Here is a 14219-nt window from a genome sequence, read left to right as displayed (position 1 = left end):
TTGCTAAACAGATAAATCTTCCTCCCTTTTTTTATATTCCTATTAACTTCCATATTCAGGGATGCTGCAATGGCCTTATCATCACCGAATCCCTGTTCTGCACTTACAGAGTTGAAAAGTTCAGATCTGTTTGTTATCAGGAGGTCCAAGATGTTATCTCCACGAGTCAGTTCTCTGTTTAATTGCTCGAGGTAATTTTCGGATAGTGCACTCAGTATAATGTCACTCGATGCTCTGTCCCTATCACCCGTCCTAAACATCTGATTGTCACAGTCTATATCTGGTAAATTGAAATCTCCACCTAAGACTATAACATGCTGCGAAAATTTATGTGAAATGTATTCCAAATTTTCTCTCAGTTGTTCTGCCACTAATGCTGCTGAGTCGGGAGGTCGGTAAAATGAGCCAATTATTAACCTACCTTGGTTGTTGAGTGTAACCTCCACCCATAATAATTCACAGAAACTATCCACTTCTACTTCACTACAGGATAAACTACTACTAACAGCGACAAACACGCCACCACCAGTTGCACGCAATCTATCCTTTCTAAACACTGTCTGTGCCTTTGTAAAAATTTTGGCAGAATTTATCTCTGGCTTCAGCCAGCTTTCTGTACCTATAACAATTTCAGCTTTGGTGTTTTCTATCAGCGCTTGAAGTTCCGGTACTTTACCAATGCAGCTTCGACAGTTTACAATTACAATACCAATTGCTGCTTGGTCCCCGTATGTCCTGACTTTGCCCCGCACCCTTTGAGGCTGTTGCCCTTTCTGTACTTGCCCGAAGCCATCTAACCTAAAAAACCGCCCAGTCCACGCCACACAACCCCTACTATCCGTGTAGCCACTTGCTGCGTGTAGTGGACTCCTGACCTATCCAGTGCAACCCGAAACCCCACCACACTATGGCGCAAGTCGAGGAATCTGCAGCCCACATGGTCGCAGAACCGTCTCAGCCTCTGATTCAGACCCTCCACTCACCTCTGTACCAAAGCTCCGCAGTCAGTCCTGTCGATGATGCTGCAGATGGTGAGCTCTGTTTCATCCCGCTAGCGAGACTGGCAGTCTTCACCGAATCAGATAGCCGCCGGAAGCCAGAGAGGATTTCCTCCGATCCATAGTGACACACATCATTGGTGCCGACATGAGCGGCCACCTGCAGATGGGTGCATTCTGTACTCTTCATGGCATCCGGAAGGACCCTTTCCACATTTGGAATGACTCCCCCCGGTATGCACACGGAGTGCACATTGGTTTTCTTCCCCTCTCTTGCTGCCATATCCCTAAGGGGCCCCATTACGCACCTGATGTTGGAGCTCCCAACTACCAGTAAGCCCACCCTCTGTGATGGCCCGGATCTTGCAGACTGAGGGGCAATCTCTGGAACAGGACAAGCAGCCATGTCTGGCCTAAGATCAGTATCAGCCTGAGACAGAGCCTGAAACTGGTTCATCAGACAAACTGGAAAGTGATAGTATAGCACATAGACAACATAATAGCAGGAAATGAGTGACAAATGAAGAGGGGGAAATTACTGTCCTTGCTGCTGTTGCAGTTGATCTGTATGTTAGAACCCATGCAATCACACAAGGAGATGGCATGAGTTAGGTATGCGTTCTAAGCATTCTCCATTGAGATAGTTTTCATCCCTTTTACATCTCTCTCCACCAAGAGCAGCATGAAAACAATTATGAGAGTCTTGTTAACTTCTGCACATGGGCATTAAGACAGGATACTCCAGTTGTATCATATCTTGAACATTGATGAAGCCACATTTACCAATCATGGCAAACTGCTGCAACATGCACTGATGGTCTGTTGACAATCCTTGTTGGCTTTGTTAGTTGGAGTGTCAGCATCCATGGAGTGTAAACATATGGTGTGGGGCAGAGAACCATCAGCTCACAGACATGTTTTTCATAGATGGAACGCTGAACTTCCATAAGCATCACAGTCTGCTAACAGACCATCTTCCATGGATGCCAGAGTACATACAGTACCTCTGCAGTTTTGAGAGATGAAATAGTGAAGGCAGCAGAGGATCAAGTAGATAAAAATATGAGGGCTAATAGAAATCCTTGGGTAACAGAAGAGATATTGAATTTAATTGATCAAAGGAGAAAATACAAAAATACAGTAAATGAAGCAGGCAAGAAGGAATACAAATGTCTCAAAAATGAGATTGACAGGAAGTGAAAAATGGCCAAGCAGAAATGGCTAGAGGACAAATGTAAGGATGTAGAGGACTATATCACTAGGGCTAAGACAGGTACTGCCTACAGGAAAATTAAAGAGACCTTCGGAGAAAAGAGAACACCTTGCATGAATATCAAGAGCTCAGATGGAACCCCAGTTCCAAGCAAAGAAGGGAAAGCACAAAGGTGGAAGGAGTAAATAGATGTGCAGGGAGGAGACCCCCCAAGAGGGATCATTGCCGACAAAGTTTTATTAAATAAAATTTTCCATGTATAATGTTTGGCCGTAGCCGGCTTGGGCATACTGTGGTGGAATGTGCCGACCATGGTCTTCCGGCCAGCATTTTCATATGTATGATTATGTTTTATGTTTTGCAAGCAATGCCACGCAACTGACTTGCTTCAAATGCAACCAATACACTTGGTGTTGGCAGTACCGCGGCTGCTAACTCCGAATAATATTCTTCAATGTCCTCTATTGCCATCTATTTGGCAAACCAGTCCATGTGGAGTATTTTTACTCCGAGCTTTTCTTAATACTTGTTACGTTGACGTCTAGTGTATTGTACTATATGTCATAGTTCTGTATTTGCTGCAGCTATTCGTAAGTAATCAGAACAGATAAAGCCAGGACTTGAAATGCATACACCTCGTACGCTTTGTTTACGGGACCAGCTGTTGGCGGGGCAACACATCAGCTGTCGCCTCCCTTCTTCTCTTCAGCGCTGTCCCTTCTCCTTGCCAAGAACTGGCCAGCGGCCATCATTTTTTCTCAGCCAGTAACAGCACTCCGCGCGATGATGTATCTTATCACCACGTGCGCTGCCGCCGCCAGCGTCTCAACACGCGGCGCATCCTAGTAGTTACAAAAACAAACCACAAATTACTGCCCTATCCTCCGTGTATGACAGACTACAATGTATTTACCATCATTTTATATAACTATCAGCCTTTTTAAAAACTCTTATTCTAGATAATTATCAATTTCTAATTCATCGATATTTCTGGTACACGCTAAGCGCGTGATATTTGTCGAAGCAGTAGCGGCCGGTCTCTCGCGGCTACACTCCGTCTCACATAACCGCTGACGTGCTGGTGCCTACTCTGCACCTACGCGTGCACTGCGTGCTCGCCAACAGCTCCAAGCTGGTTTCTTTCATGCAGCCGGAAGACACGGCAAACAAAATTCATTCAAACATCCCAATAAATCTTAACATAAATATTAAGTAGATGTGATTCATTGTTTAAATTATTTTCCTTGTTTTGTTTCACATTAGCTGGATAAATCACATGAAGTTCTTAACGATTTACATTATTCTGCATACCTTAGTCTGCCAATCCTATAAGTGAAGTTTCACGACTACTTTGATTCATTGTATAAGCTACAAACTACAGCCCTAACCCTCTTACACATCGAACTATGATGACATTTAACGTTATCTGCCTTGGACAAGGCCAGATATGGGAAAACCAATGCAATGCCACGTGTTTTTCACGCTACTGACGAGGCACAAACGACCAATCATCCGGGCTGCCGTATATCGATGGGCTATTGTTCCTTGGTTGCTACGCAGTTATTTTTGCCCTCCCCATTTATTTTACTCCACCGCTGTGGTCATTGTTCTATCCTGTTTTCCTTCTTCTGTCGATGAGGAGACCCCTACAACATGTTAGGTACCCTCTTCCGACAGTACCGGTCTTTTAATCTTACCACCTATTTACACCGAGATATTGCTCTCCCTTGTTGCAGTCTTGCCCCAAAATATCGGCCGATGATCCATTGTGAGATACGTACTTTGCGTCTGATTAGCCGGTGATGTAAGCGCTATGGGAACTGTGCCTAGTTGTCCTTTCAGATCAATTTGTTATCGTCAGTTTTAAAACTAACACACACACATCTTAGCAGCCAGCCCCAGGTGGCCAGTGTTACATGTTAACGTTGAGCGTTCCGACTACTTACAGCATTATTATTATACATCATTGTGTTTTTATTTTCCTGTCAATATATGTCATTGTTTTTAATTATGTCATTATGCTAGCGCTAGTGATTTATAGTTCATGATTTTCATTTTATGTAGTGTTATGTACTGCACGCACAAAAAGTGACGCTATTTATGCATGTATGCTATTCTAGCTTCAGAGCTAATTTTTATTGTTTGAACAGTTGACATTTTCCTAGTACAGCAGGTCGCTAATAACGCCGCTGATACTTTTATTACATGTATCGCAGGAAACCCATGTGCCTACACTAATTCTTATTAAGTCAGATGGATGCCCTTAGGCCCGCTGAACCACAGTATCGCAGATAGCTCCAATGCACTGCCTACCCCTCAATTATTAGACAGGTTGCTTAGCACTGTCCGCAGGTTGCTCCATTGCCCTGCAAATTATATAATCATCAATCCAAGTCTGCAGATTGCACCAATGCACTGTTGAACTTAATAGTCGAGTCACTCGCAGGTAGCTCATATGCACCGCGAACTTGTACTTACACGTCACTGAATCCTAGGCTCCTTGGTTGACCACGAAACAATTCATACATCAATTACCGTGAGACAATTTGCACTCACACTACGCCTTTGGCACTCAACCACAAATGAACTGAGCCCCAGATGCTCTTTTATTACATTTTATACAACGCCACTTTCTTCTAGATGGCAATTCCATTGCAAAATCATCGGATTCTGCCAAAGATTCAGATACCGTTCACCAGATGGCATCCTTTTCTGTTGCTGAACGGATTAGTTGCTTTTCACCATCTGGCAGTGCAAACTGCACTTTTAAGAACAATGTTGTTATATTACACACACTGTCGGATTCTACTGACGTGGTCCCTTATGCACTTCGTCAACCGACTAAAAAGAACAACATCCCCTGACGGATTTCGTATCCGATTCAGAAGTTATGTTCAGGAAATATTCCCTTTATTTTATTTCTTGTCAATTATTATCACTTCAGTGTTATGTTTTATTGTTATCAATTTTTAGTTATGATTAATGTTAGTACACTTTATGGTTATACGTTATTTTTGTGTCATATTCGGTATTCCCTTTTAACTTTCATTGTTTCTGGACTGGAAGTATCTCTGATAGCACTTATTGGCCTTCAATTCGTATCCGCCATCAGCTACCATTAGTCACACATTTACACAACATTTCATACGCCCAATAACAACTTACAACACCCTCACACTGTTCATATCCACACTACTTTGGTGTAACTTGTTGATGTTACCAGACCTCTATTGTCATATACTAAGTACATGAACAAGGCTTTTATCGTTTATGCCCTCCACTCTTCGGAAGGGGAAAGGGAAGTACGTACGTATGTACGTTATGTTCAGTAGCAGTTTCTTTTAATCAACAACGTAATCAATTTACCTGTTGAACACTTAAGTTGTTTTGTTAAAATGGAATCAAACGTCCTTGTGACATCAGCTATTCGTTTATTATTGCTTTTCAACAAACTGTTACTTTTAAGTTGCACTTACAATGTCTTCATCTCGGACGCAGAGCCACTTGCGCTCTCCGACGCTGTTATCTGAGCCCAGCACTCTGCCGCCTCAGTGCTGATAAAGCTGCACTGCGCCGCCTCCACTGCTTCATGCCCAGCCTCTGTATTCACGAGCAACAGACTCGCTCTCGCTAACATTCATTTCCGACTTCAGTACAGTTAATCTCTCTATTGACCACTTCTGTAAGTAAAGATCCTATGATTATTGAGTTAACTTGAGTTGTCCTACCCTCATTTGGGTTTTCTACAGCTGAAAAACCACTCAATATTATTTCTGAAATTTATTAAGTACTTCACCTGTCTCGCCATGTCGAGCCTTAGCGGGGTGGGTGCCCTTGCGTAGTGGCCAATGCGTGGGAGGTGCCTAGGCTGTGCAGGTTTACACCGCGATCACAGGATTCCTTTTCATTTTATTCATTAAAAAAGAAAAAAACTGTTTTTTCGTACAAACTCTCAAATTAATTAACAACACTTGGCGTTCATCCCATAGCAGGTTGAAAAATTTTTTCCAGCAAGCTACGCTTAGTCTGCGCTGTGTAGTACTGCCTCCGCGTTCAGCGTCTTTTTTTGCTGATGCGTGATTGATCAGCGGATACTCCGTGTTGAATTACACCATTGTCTTGCCACCTTGCTACCCCCACGGCTGCCAAACTGTTGGTTGCCTGCCGTGATTCTACTTCGTGGCCTTCTTCATCAGTAAGCGTGACTGAACGGGTCCATCGTCACTACTTGCCAGGTAATTATTGCTACAACGTTGTACCCTGTCTCTCATCTCTGAATTACTCATCAAGTAAGCCAGGAAATTTTTACTTGTAGGGTCACTAATACCTTCTCTCGCAGTCGACTGTTATCAACATTGGAAGCTGAAAGCAACCTCCGTTCAAATGGCTGTCAATTTATCATCCACCATGGGAAGCATTTTAATCCCAATGGTTGTCGTCGTCGCCGTTAAGGCACCTCCATTTCACGTCTACCCTTCCACATCTGGCGTGCTTTTTGGACGTCGTCACTATCTGGTGCATACTCCACATTATGCTATTGTGTTAGCTGATGTCAACTTAACATTATTAGAAGAGGAAGACCGTTCTTTATATGACACAGCTCAGCAATTGTCAAAATATGAAACCTTCTTGACGCAGACGAAGGAACATGAATTTCTCCGATCTTTGTGGGAAGTGACTAGAATTATTTCAACCCTTCAAAGTCAATTGAACAGTATTAGGGATGCAGTACCACTGCCTCGTTTCAAATGAGCCTGGTTGCCCATTGGAGGTACATTATTAAAATCTGTCTTTGGGACTCCTGACGAAACAGACGCAAAATGCTGGGATTTGGACACACAGCAAGCGCTTTCGGAAACACAAGTTAATCACGAAGTGTTGGTACATCAACAGGTGCACCTGACACATCTTGAGAATAACCTGTTAGCCACAACTAGACAAATACAAGTTGTAGCCGACAGATTAACACGACACTATGGTGCACTTGAACAATCTTTTAACCAAGAGTGGACTCATCTTCGCTCAGGATTATGTAATCTAACTATCACATTGGACATTATGAAGACCACGCAGATTCTTTTATTTAATATACACACAGCACAGTTGCACGTGCACATGTTACACTCGGCCATTCAACTCGGACTGCAAGGAAAGTTCAATCCACATCTGTTACCCTCAGAGCCCTTCTTGCACATCCTACACAATGTGTCGTCGCAAATTTTGGCCCCTAAACAAATGCTTTATGCCGTGCAGGAAAGCAACCTCCCCTTTTACTATGCTGCGTTGGAGGTCCGACTTACCCGTGATTCGGACGGTATTCGGATGCGAATGAGGTTGCCAATCACATGCGCAAATTACGAATATGAGTGCTATCAAATATACACTTTTCCAGTCTCTTGGGCTACCCTTCACCACGATGTTGTTTGGCAGACTCAAGAATTTTTAATAGTTAGTCGGGATCGACAAACTCACACCACTCTCTCTCGCGCTGAACTATCCAGTTGCTTCCATACAACACATTACTTATGCTCCACGCTAATTTTACACACTAACACTACTGAGTGTGAGATATCACTGTTTTTAGCTGAAACTACTACACCTCCATGTCATTGTGTTCTAGTCTCACTTCGTCAACCAATACTTCAGCCTGTTCGCAACAGTTTTCTGTTCACTGTTCCACAGACTGTCACCGCCACCCTGGTGTGCCACCGTTCAATGTCAGAGACTGAATCGTACCGGGTAACACTGAATAATAGTGGCCTAGTGTATAATAGTTCAAGATGTGACATATACGCTGCTTCTATGAGGATATCAGCTCAATTGCACTCCACCTTTCATGTCGCCATTCCCACATTTACCTTATACCTTCCTGAATTCTCTTTTAAACTCCATCACCATGAGAAGCTAAAGAATTTACCGAATACCAATGATTCAGATCTACTCCAATCGATCAATCATCTCCTTACCCAGGAACACAACCAAGTTGCTCTTGACCGAGTGGCCTCACATATTGCTGATTGGCACCAAACCATGCGATTAACCACCGTTGTATTACCCAGCGCTGGTTCGGTAATAATCATTGTAATGATTCTGATTATAGTATCCTGGATACTCTGTAAAAGAGGGTTTTGCAAATGTTTCACTTCCTTCCGAGAAGTAGTACCACCCACACAACCTGAAGGTGAATATCACACCTGAAACTACCTGCCAACCTTGGTGCATGCGATCAGGCATGACCCCCCCCTTATAATTAAGTTGTAGTCTAGGTGTCAGGTCAATGAACTAATTTTGTAATGGATTTGTATTTCTATGTAAAGTCTATGGAATCACAATTTAACTGTCTAGTCTTAACCCTCATGTAAGTCATTTTGTTTTCTCTTTAAATTTTTGTCATTTTGTAATGTTCTCATTCACCCACTTGGGCAATTACCATTGTAATCCTAGATTTAAGAACTCAAAGTAATATTATGGGGAAAAACCCCCTTGTGACTGTTAGGCCTGGGAGCATTCTCTCACCCCCACGAGGGTGGAGTGTTTCAGTGTGCTGTGATCCGGTGCCCCTCATCATCGCCTGGGTACCCACCACCACTGATACCGCCGACACACACTCACAGCATGGCGACGCCCCACTGCCGTCGCACCAACTTCACAAGTTTGTTTTTCAAGAGCCTTCCTTCAGGCCCTTCAGGCCACGTTGTAACTTTTGCACATATTTGCATATATTTTTAAATGGAATAATCAATTAGAATAAGCTCATTTATTTTCATCCAGAGAGCCTTCTTTGGAAGGGGAAAGGATGTGCAGGGAGGAGACCACCCAAGAGGGATCATTGCCGACAAAGTTTTATTAAATAAAATTTTCCATGTATAATGTTCGGCCGTAGCCAGCTTGGGCATACTGTGGTGGAAGGTGCTGGCCGGAAGACCATGGTCAGCACATTCCTGCCACGTGCTCCTCGGTCAGACTCAAGTCCCACGGGTTGGTTGCGCTGATGGGGGTACGCTACTAGCAAGGTGCGTTGGCGGAATCAATCCTCCAATCAGAGACTAATCGTGTGATCATGTGGGGATGCGGTCGGGAGTGGCGAGGGCAGCTTGGAAACAGCTCCGCGCTCTCTTAGCTTCTGACCTCGGCCCCGAGTAGTTGCTCCTCTAGCCTCTGCCTCTCTGATGAGCAGACGGCAACCCCTCTTGGGGCTGCTCAGCCCTACGTAGGCATCACTGTACCATCATTACAAGAATAAACTGGGTCCATTCCACTCAATTAATTGTCATTTTACAACGCCCTCTGCTCCTGACGAACATAGAGGGTCTATACAAGGGCGATGTTCTTGAGGACAATATTATGGAAATAGAAGAGGATGTAGATGAAGACGAAATGGGAGATATGATACTGCGTGAAGAGTTTGACAGAGCACTGAAAGACCTAAGTCAGAACAAGGCCCCGGGACTAGACAACATTCCATTAGAACTACTGATAGCCTTGGGAGAGCCAGCCCTGAATAAACTCTATCATCTGGTGAGCAAGATGTATGAGACAGGTGAAATACCCTCAGACTTCAGGAAAAGTATATTAATTCCAATCCCAAAGAAAGCAGGTGTTGACAGATGTGAAAATTACCGAACTATCAGTTTAATACACCATGGCTGCAAAATACTGACATGAATTCTTTTCAGATGAATGGAAAAACTGGTAGTAGCTGACCTCGGGGAAGATCAGTTTGGATTCCATAGAAGTGTAGGAACATGTGAGGCAATACTGACCCTACGACTTCTCTTAGAAAATAGATTAAGGAATGGAAAACCTATGTTTCTAGCATTTGTAGACTTAGTAAAAGCTTTTGACAATGTTGACTGGAATACTCTCTTTCAAATTCTGAAGGTGGCAGGGTTACAATATAGGAAGCAAAAGGCTATTTACAATTTGTACAGAAACCAGATATCAGTTATAAGGGTTGAGGGGCATGAAAGGGAAGCAGTGGTTGGGTAGAGAGTGAGACAGGGTTGTAGCCAGTTCCCAATGTTATTCAATCTGTATATTGAGCAAGCAGTAAATGAATTAAATGAAAAATATGGAGTAGTAATTAATATCCATTGAGAAGAAATCAAAACTTCGAGTTCACTGATGTCATTGTAATTCTGTCAAAGACAGCAAAGGACCTGGAAGAGCAGCTGAACGGAATGGACAGTGTCTTGAAAGGAGGATATGAGATGAACATCAACAAAAGCAAAATGAGGATAATGGAATGTAGTCAAATTAATTTGGGTGAGGCTGAGGGATTCAGATTAGGAAATGAGATGCTTAAAGTAGTAAATGAGTTTTGCTACTTGGGGGGCAAAATAACTGATGATGGTTGAAGTAGTGGAGATACAAAATGTAATCTGGTAATGGCAAGGAAAGTGCTCCTGAAGAAGAGAAAGTTGTTAACATCAAGTATTGATTTAAGTGTCTGGAAGTCATTTCTCAAAGTATTTGTATACAGTGTAGCCAGGTATGGAAGTGAAATATGGATGATAAATAGATTAGACAAGAATAGAATAGAAATTTTCAGAATGGTGTGCTACAGAAGAATGCTGAAGATTACATGAATAGCTCACATAACTAATGAGGAGGTATTGAATAGAATTAAGGAGAAGAGAAATTTGTGGCACAACTTGACTAGAAGAAGGGATTGGTTGGTAGGACATACTTTGGGGCATCAATGGATCACCAATTTAGTATTGGATGGCAGTGTAGAGGGTAAAAATCATAGAGGGAGACCAAGAGATGAATACACTAAAAAGATTTAAAAGGATGTAGGTTGCAGTAGGTACTGGGAGATGAAGAAGCTTGCACAGGATAGAGTAGCATGGAGAGATGCAGCAAACCAGTCTCTGAACTGAAGACCACAAGAGAAGAGAGGCAATTCTAGTAACCTAACTGAAAAGTAAACTGAATGAATATGAATTAGCGTCCAAAATGGAAATCAAAACATTTAGTTCTGAACAGGTTCATGTTGATGAGTGATGGCTCATCCTTAGAAGAGTAGCTAACCAAGCACAGGATAGACTTGCACATAGTAGAACAGTTCGTCATAGGACACCCACTATATATGAAGAAATTGCTGATGTCTTTAATTATGTTTGGCAGAAAATGGTATATTGGAGTAAAAATAGCTTATTCCTACTTTCTTTATTGTAACCAAAATTATACTACAATCATAACAACAAAAACAAGAAAACAAAGATATAATTTTATAATGTCACAGAACATGGATGCACACAGAATGAGCATAAATATCTTGTGTACTCATACCACGAAGACTGAAAATGAAGCCACCAAAGAAAACTCAATACAACAAGCTCACTGCTGTCAACACTCCCACTCTTATTTTATTGAGGTTTATTTATTTATTTATTTTTTTGAGATCATTGGCACAACTTTTCTGTTTGATATTAATTTGTCTGTGCTTAAAGGTTTTGTGAATAAGTCTGCCAACTGTTTATTACAATAAACACAATAGACTTCAGTTTCATTATTTGCAATATGTTCATGTATATAATGGTATTTAATGTCAGTGTGCTTGGTGTGTTTGTGATGTTCTGTGTTTTTAAACAGGTGAATTGCACTCTGATTGCCTACATGGAGTGTAGTTGGTTTGTCTAACTGAAAACCAAGTTCACTGAGGAAACTGCACAACCAAACAACTTCACTAGCAGCATCTGAAGCTGCTATGTATTCAGCCTCCATTGCTGATCTGCTTACACATTTCTGCCGATGTGAACACCATGTCAGAGGCCTATCTGCTAACAAGCTCATATTGCCTTTTGTTGACCAACGAGTGTCACAATCACCAGCAAAGTCGGCATCTGAGTAGACCACCAGTCCAGTAGAGTCAGCTTTGCGTCTTAAGGTCAGGACCCTGGTCCCCTGTAGATACTTCATAATGTAATTATGTAAAAACCTACTCACCATGCTCACAGCAAACATGATGTCTGGCTGTGAGACAGTTGCTGCAAACATTAAGCTGCCAATTGCCTGCCGATAAGGTTTGCTTTCCATTTCCTTTACCTCATGTTGATTTGCAGGAGACTGCCTACTGTGCAACATGGTTCCAACATCAAATGGAGTGGAGTTCATTTTTTAATCATCCATGTTGAACTTATGAAGAAACCAATTGATGTATCTTTGCTGGCCTATATAGACATCTTTTGCAGAAGGGCTGTGTCCAATCCTCAGAAGTATTTTCCATTGCCTACAGCAATTTCAAACATTGAGCCCAGTGCTATCAGAACATTTTCCAGTACTTTTGGAGACTTCTAAATAAGAAAGACATCATGCACATAAAGTGCCAGGGACACATCAGTGTCATCTGTTAAAGTATGGAAAACGCATTTCTCTGCAATCAGTTGCACAAAGCTAAGCATTGTCAGAAGCTGTACAAATTTTTGATTCCATCAGCATGCTGATTGTTTGAGTCCATATAGACTCTTCTTCAGTTTGCAAACATTATTTGAGCCTTCTACAACAAAACATTTTGGTTGCTCCTTGTAAACTTCTTCTTTCAAATCCCCATTAAGGAATGCAGTCTTAACATGAAACTGCTTAATTTCCTTATCCCGTGAAGCTGCTATGGCTAATAAAACTGTGATTGAATCATATTGGACCACAGGAGAGAATGTCTCTTCATAATCAATGCCTTCTCATTGAGAATAACCTTTTGCACATAATCTAGCTTTAAAGTGGCCAATTATTCCCTTAGAATTCTGCTTAACATGATAAACCCATTTACATGCAGCTGCCTTGCAGTTTTGTGGTAATGGTACTAGATGTCAAATTTTATTCTTCTTCAAGGATGTCATTTCCTCTTCCATAGCTTGTTTCCACTTTGATGCCATTGTTTCTTCAAAAGTTTGAGGTTCAAAGATAATGGCAGAACAAGTTATATCTTGGTCCGAAAACTGAGCAGCTGCTTGTAGATTAGACCTATCTCTCAGATTCATTCTTTGATTTTCTTTCTTTTGTTCACCAGTATTGTCCTCTTCACATTTCTCCTGAACATCTTCTGCAGCATGGTCTGCCAGTTAAAATTCAGTTTATATTTGTGCTATGTTTAAGCTATTGGTTTGTTCTTCATTGAAAGAGACATTGCAGGAGATTTTAGTTTTCTTTGACTCAGTACTGTAGAGGCGATAATTGGTACTGTACCCACCATTGCCAACCATGATCAGTTTCTTTGATTTACTATCCCATTTTGATTTAAGTTTATCAGGAACATGTACATATGCTGCTGATCCAAACTTCCTCATGTGTCGTGAAGGAGGAGGTTTTCCAAACAATTTTTCATATGGCACAATATTGCTATATTGTAGGTGATTTAAGATATATGCAGCACAATTTACTGCCTCAGCCCACAATTCATGAAACAAGTCAGTACTTAATAACATAGTGCATGCACACTCAGCAATTGACCTGTTTTCTTGTTCAATTCTACCATTCTGCTGTGGTGTAAAGGGACTTGTTTTCTCATGTATTATACCATTTTTCTTGAAATAATCTTCGAATTTCTTATTTATGAATTCAGTTCCACTGTCACTTCTCAGAACTTTGATTTTGTTTCCAGATTGTCTTTCAATCACTCTCTGAAATTCCAAAACCACAAGGAAAGTATCGTGCTTGCTTTTAAGAAAATACATGAACCTGTATGAAGTGCAATCATCCTTGAAAACTATGTACAATTGTGCACCTCCAAGAGATGGTTTTCTCAATCATTCACTCAAATCTACATGAATAAATTCACCAGGAACTTTTGATCTTGATTCCAAATTTTAATTAAAAGATTTTCTTTTAATCTTGCCATACTGACTGGGTTCACAATGAAGACTGTTGACTTTATTCTTATTGAAACCATGTATTAAATTCAGATCAGCCACATTCTTGAGGCCACTGAAATTAATGTGCCCAAGTCTCTCATGCCAGATCATGGCGGAATTCAGGGAAGCAGGATTTGCCTGTTGTGCATTTGGACA

General features: G+C 41.6%; 1 protein-coding gene across 1 annotated transcript; it reads right to left on the bottom strand.

Annotated features, from left to right (window-relative positions):
* Positions 1–11604: 11604 nt before the first annotated feature.
* Positions 11605–12330, bottom strand: LOC126412930 (uncharacterized). The gene has a single exon (XM_050082819.1). It carries the CDS (start codon positions 12328–12330, stop codon positions 11605–11607), a length of 726 nt encoding a protein of 241 aa, XP_049938776.1.
* Positions 12331–14219: the final 1889 nt, after the last annotated feature.

This window comes from Schistocerca serialis, chromosome 7 (assembly GCF_023864345.2).
Source record: "Schistocerca serialis cubense isolate TAMUIC-IGC-003099 chromosome 7, iqSchSeri2.2, whole genome shotgun sequence".
In the NCBI taxonomy this organism is placed as follows: Eukaryota; Metazoa; Arthropoda; class Insecta; order Orthoptera; family Acrididae; genus Schistocerca; species Schistocerca serialis.
This window is presented reverse-complemented; position numbering and strand designations above follow the sequence as displayed.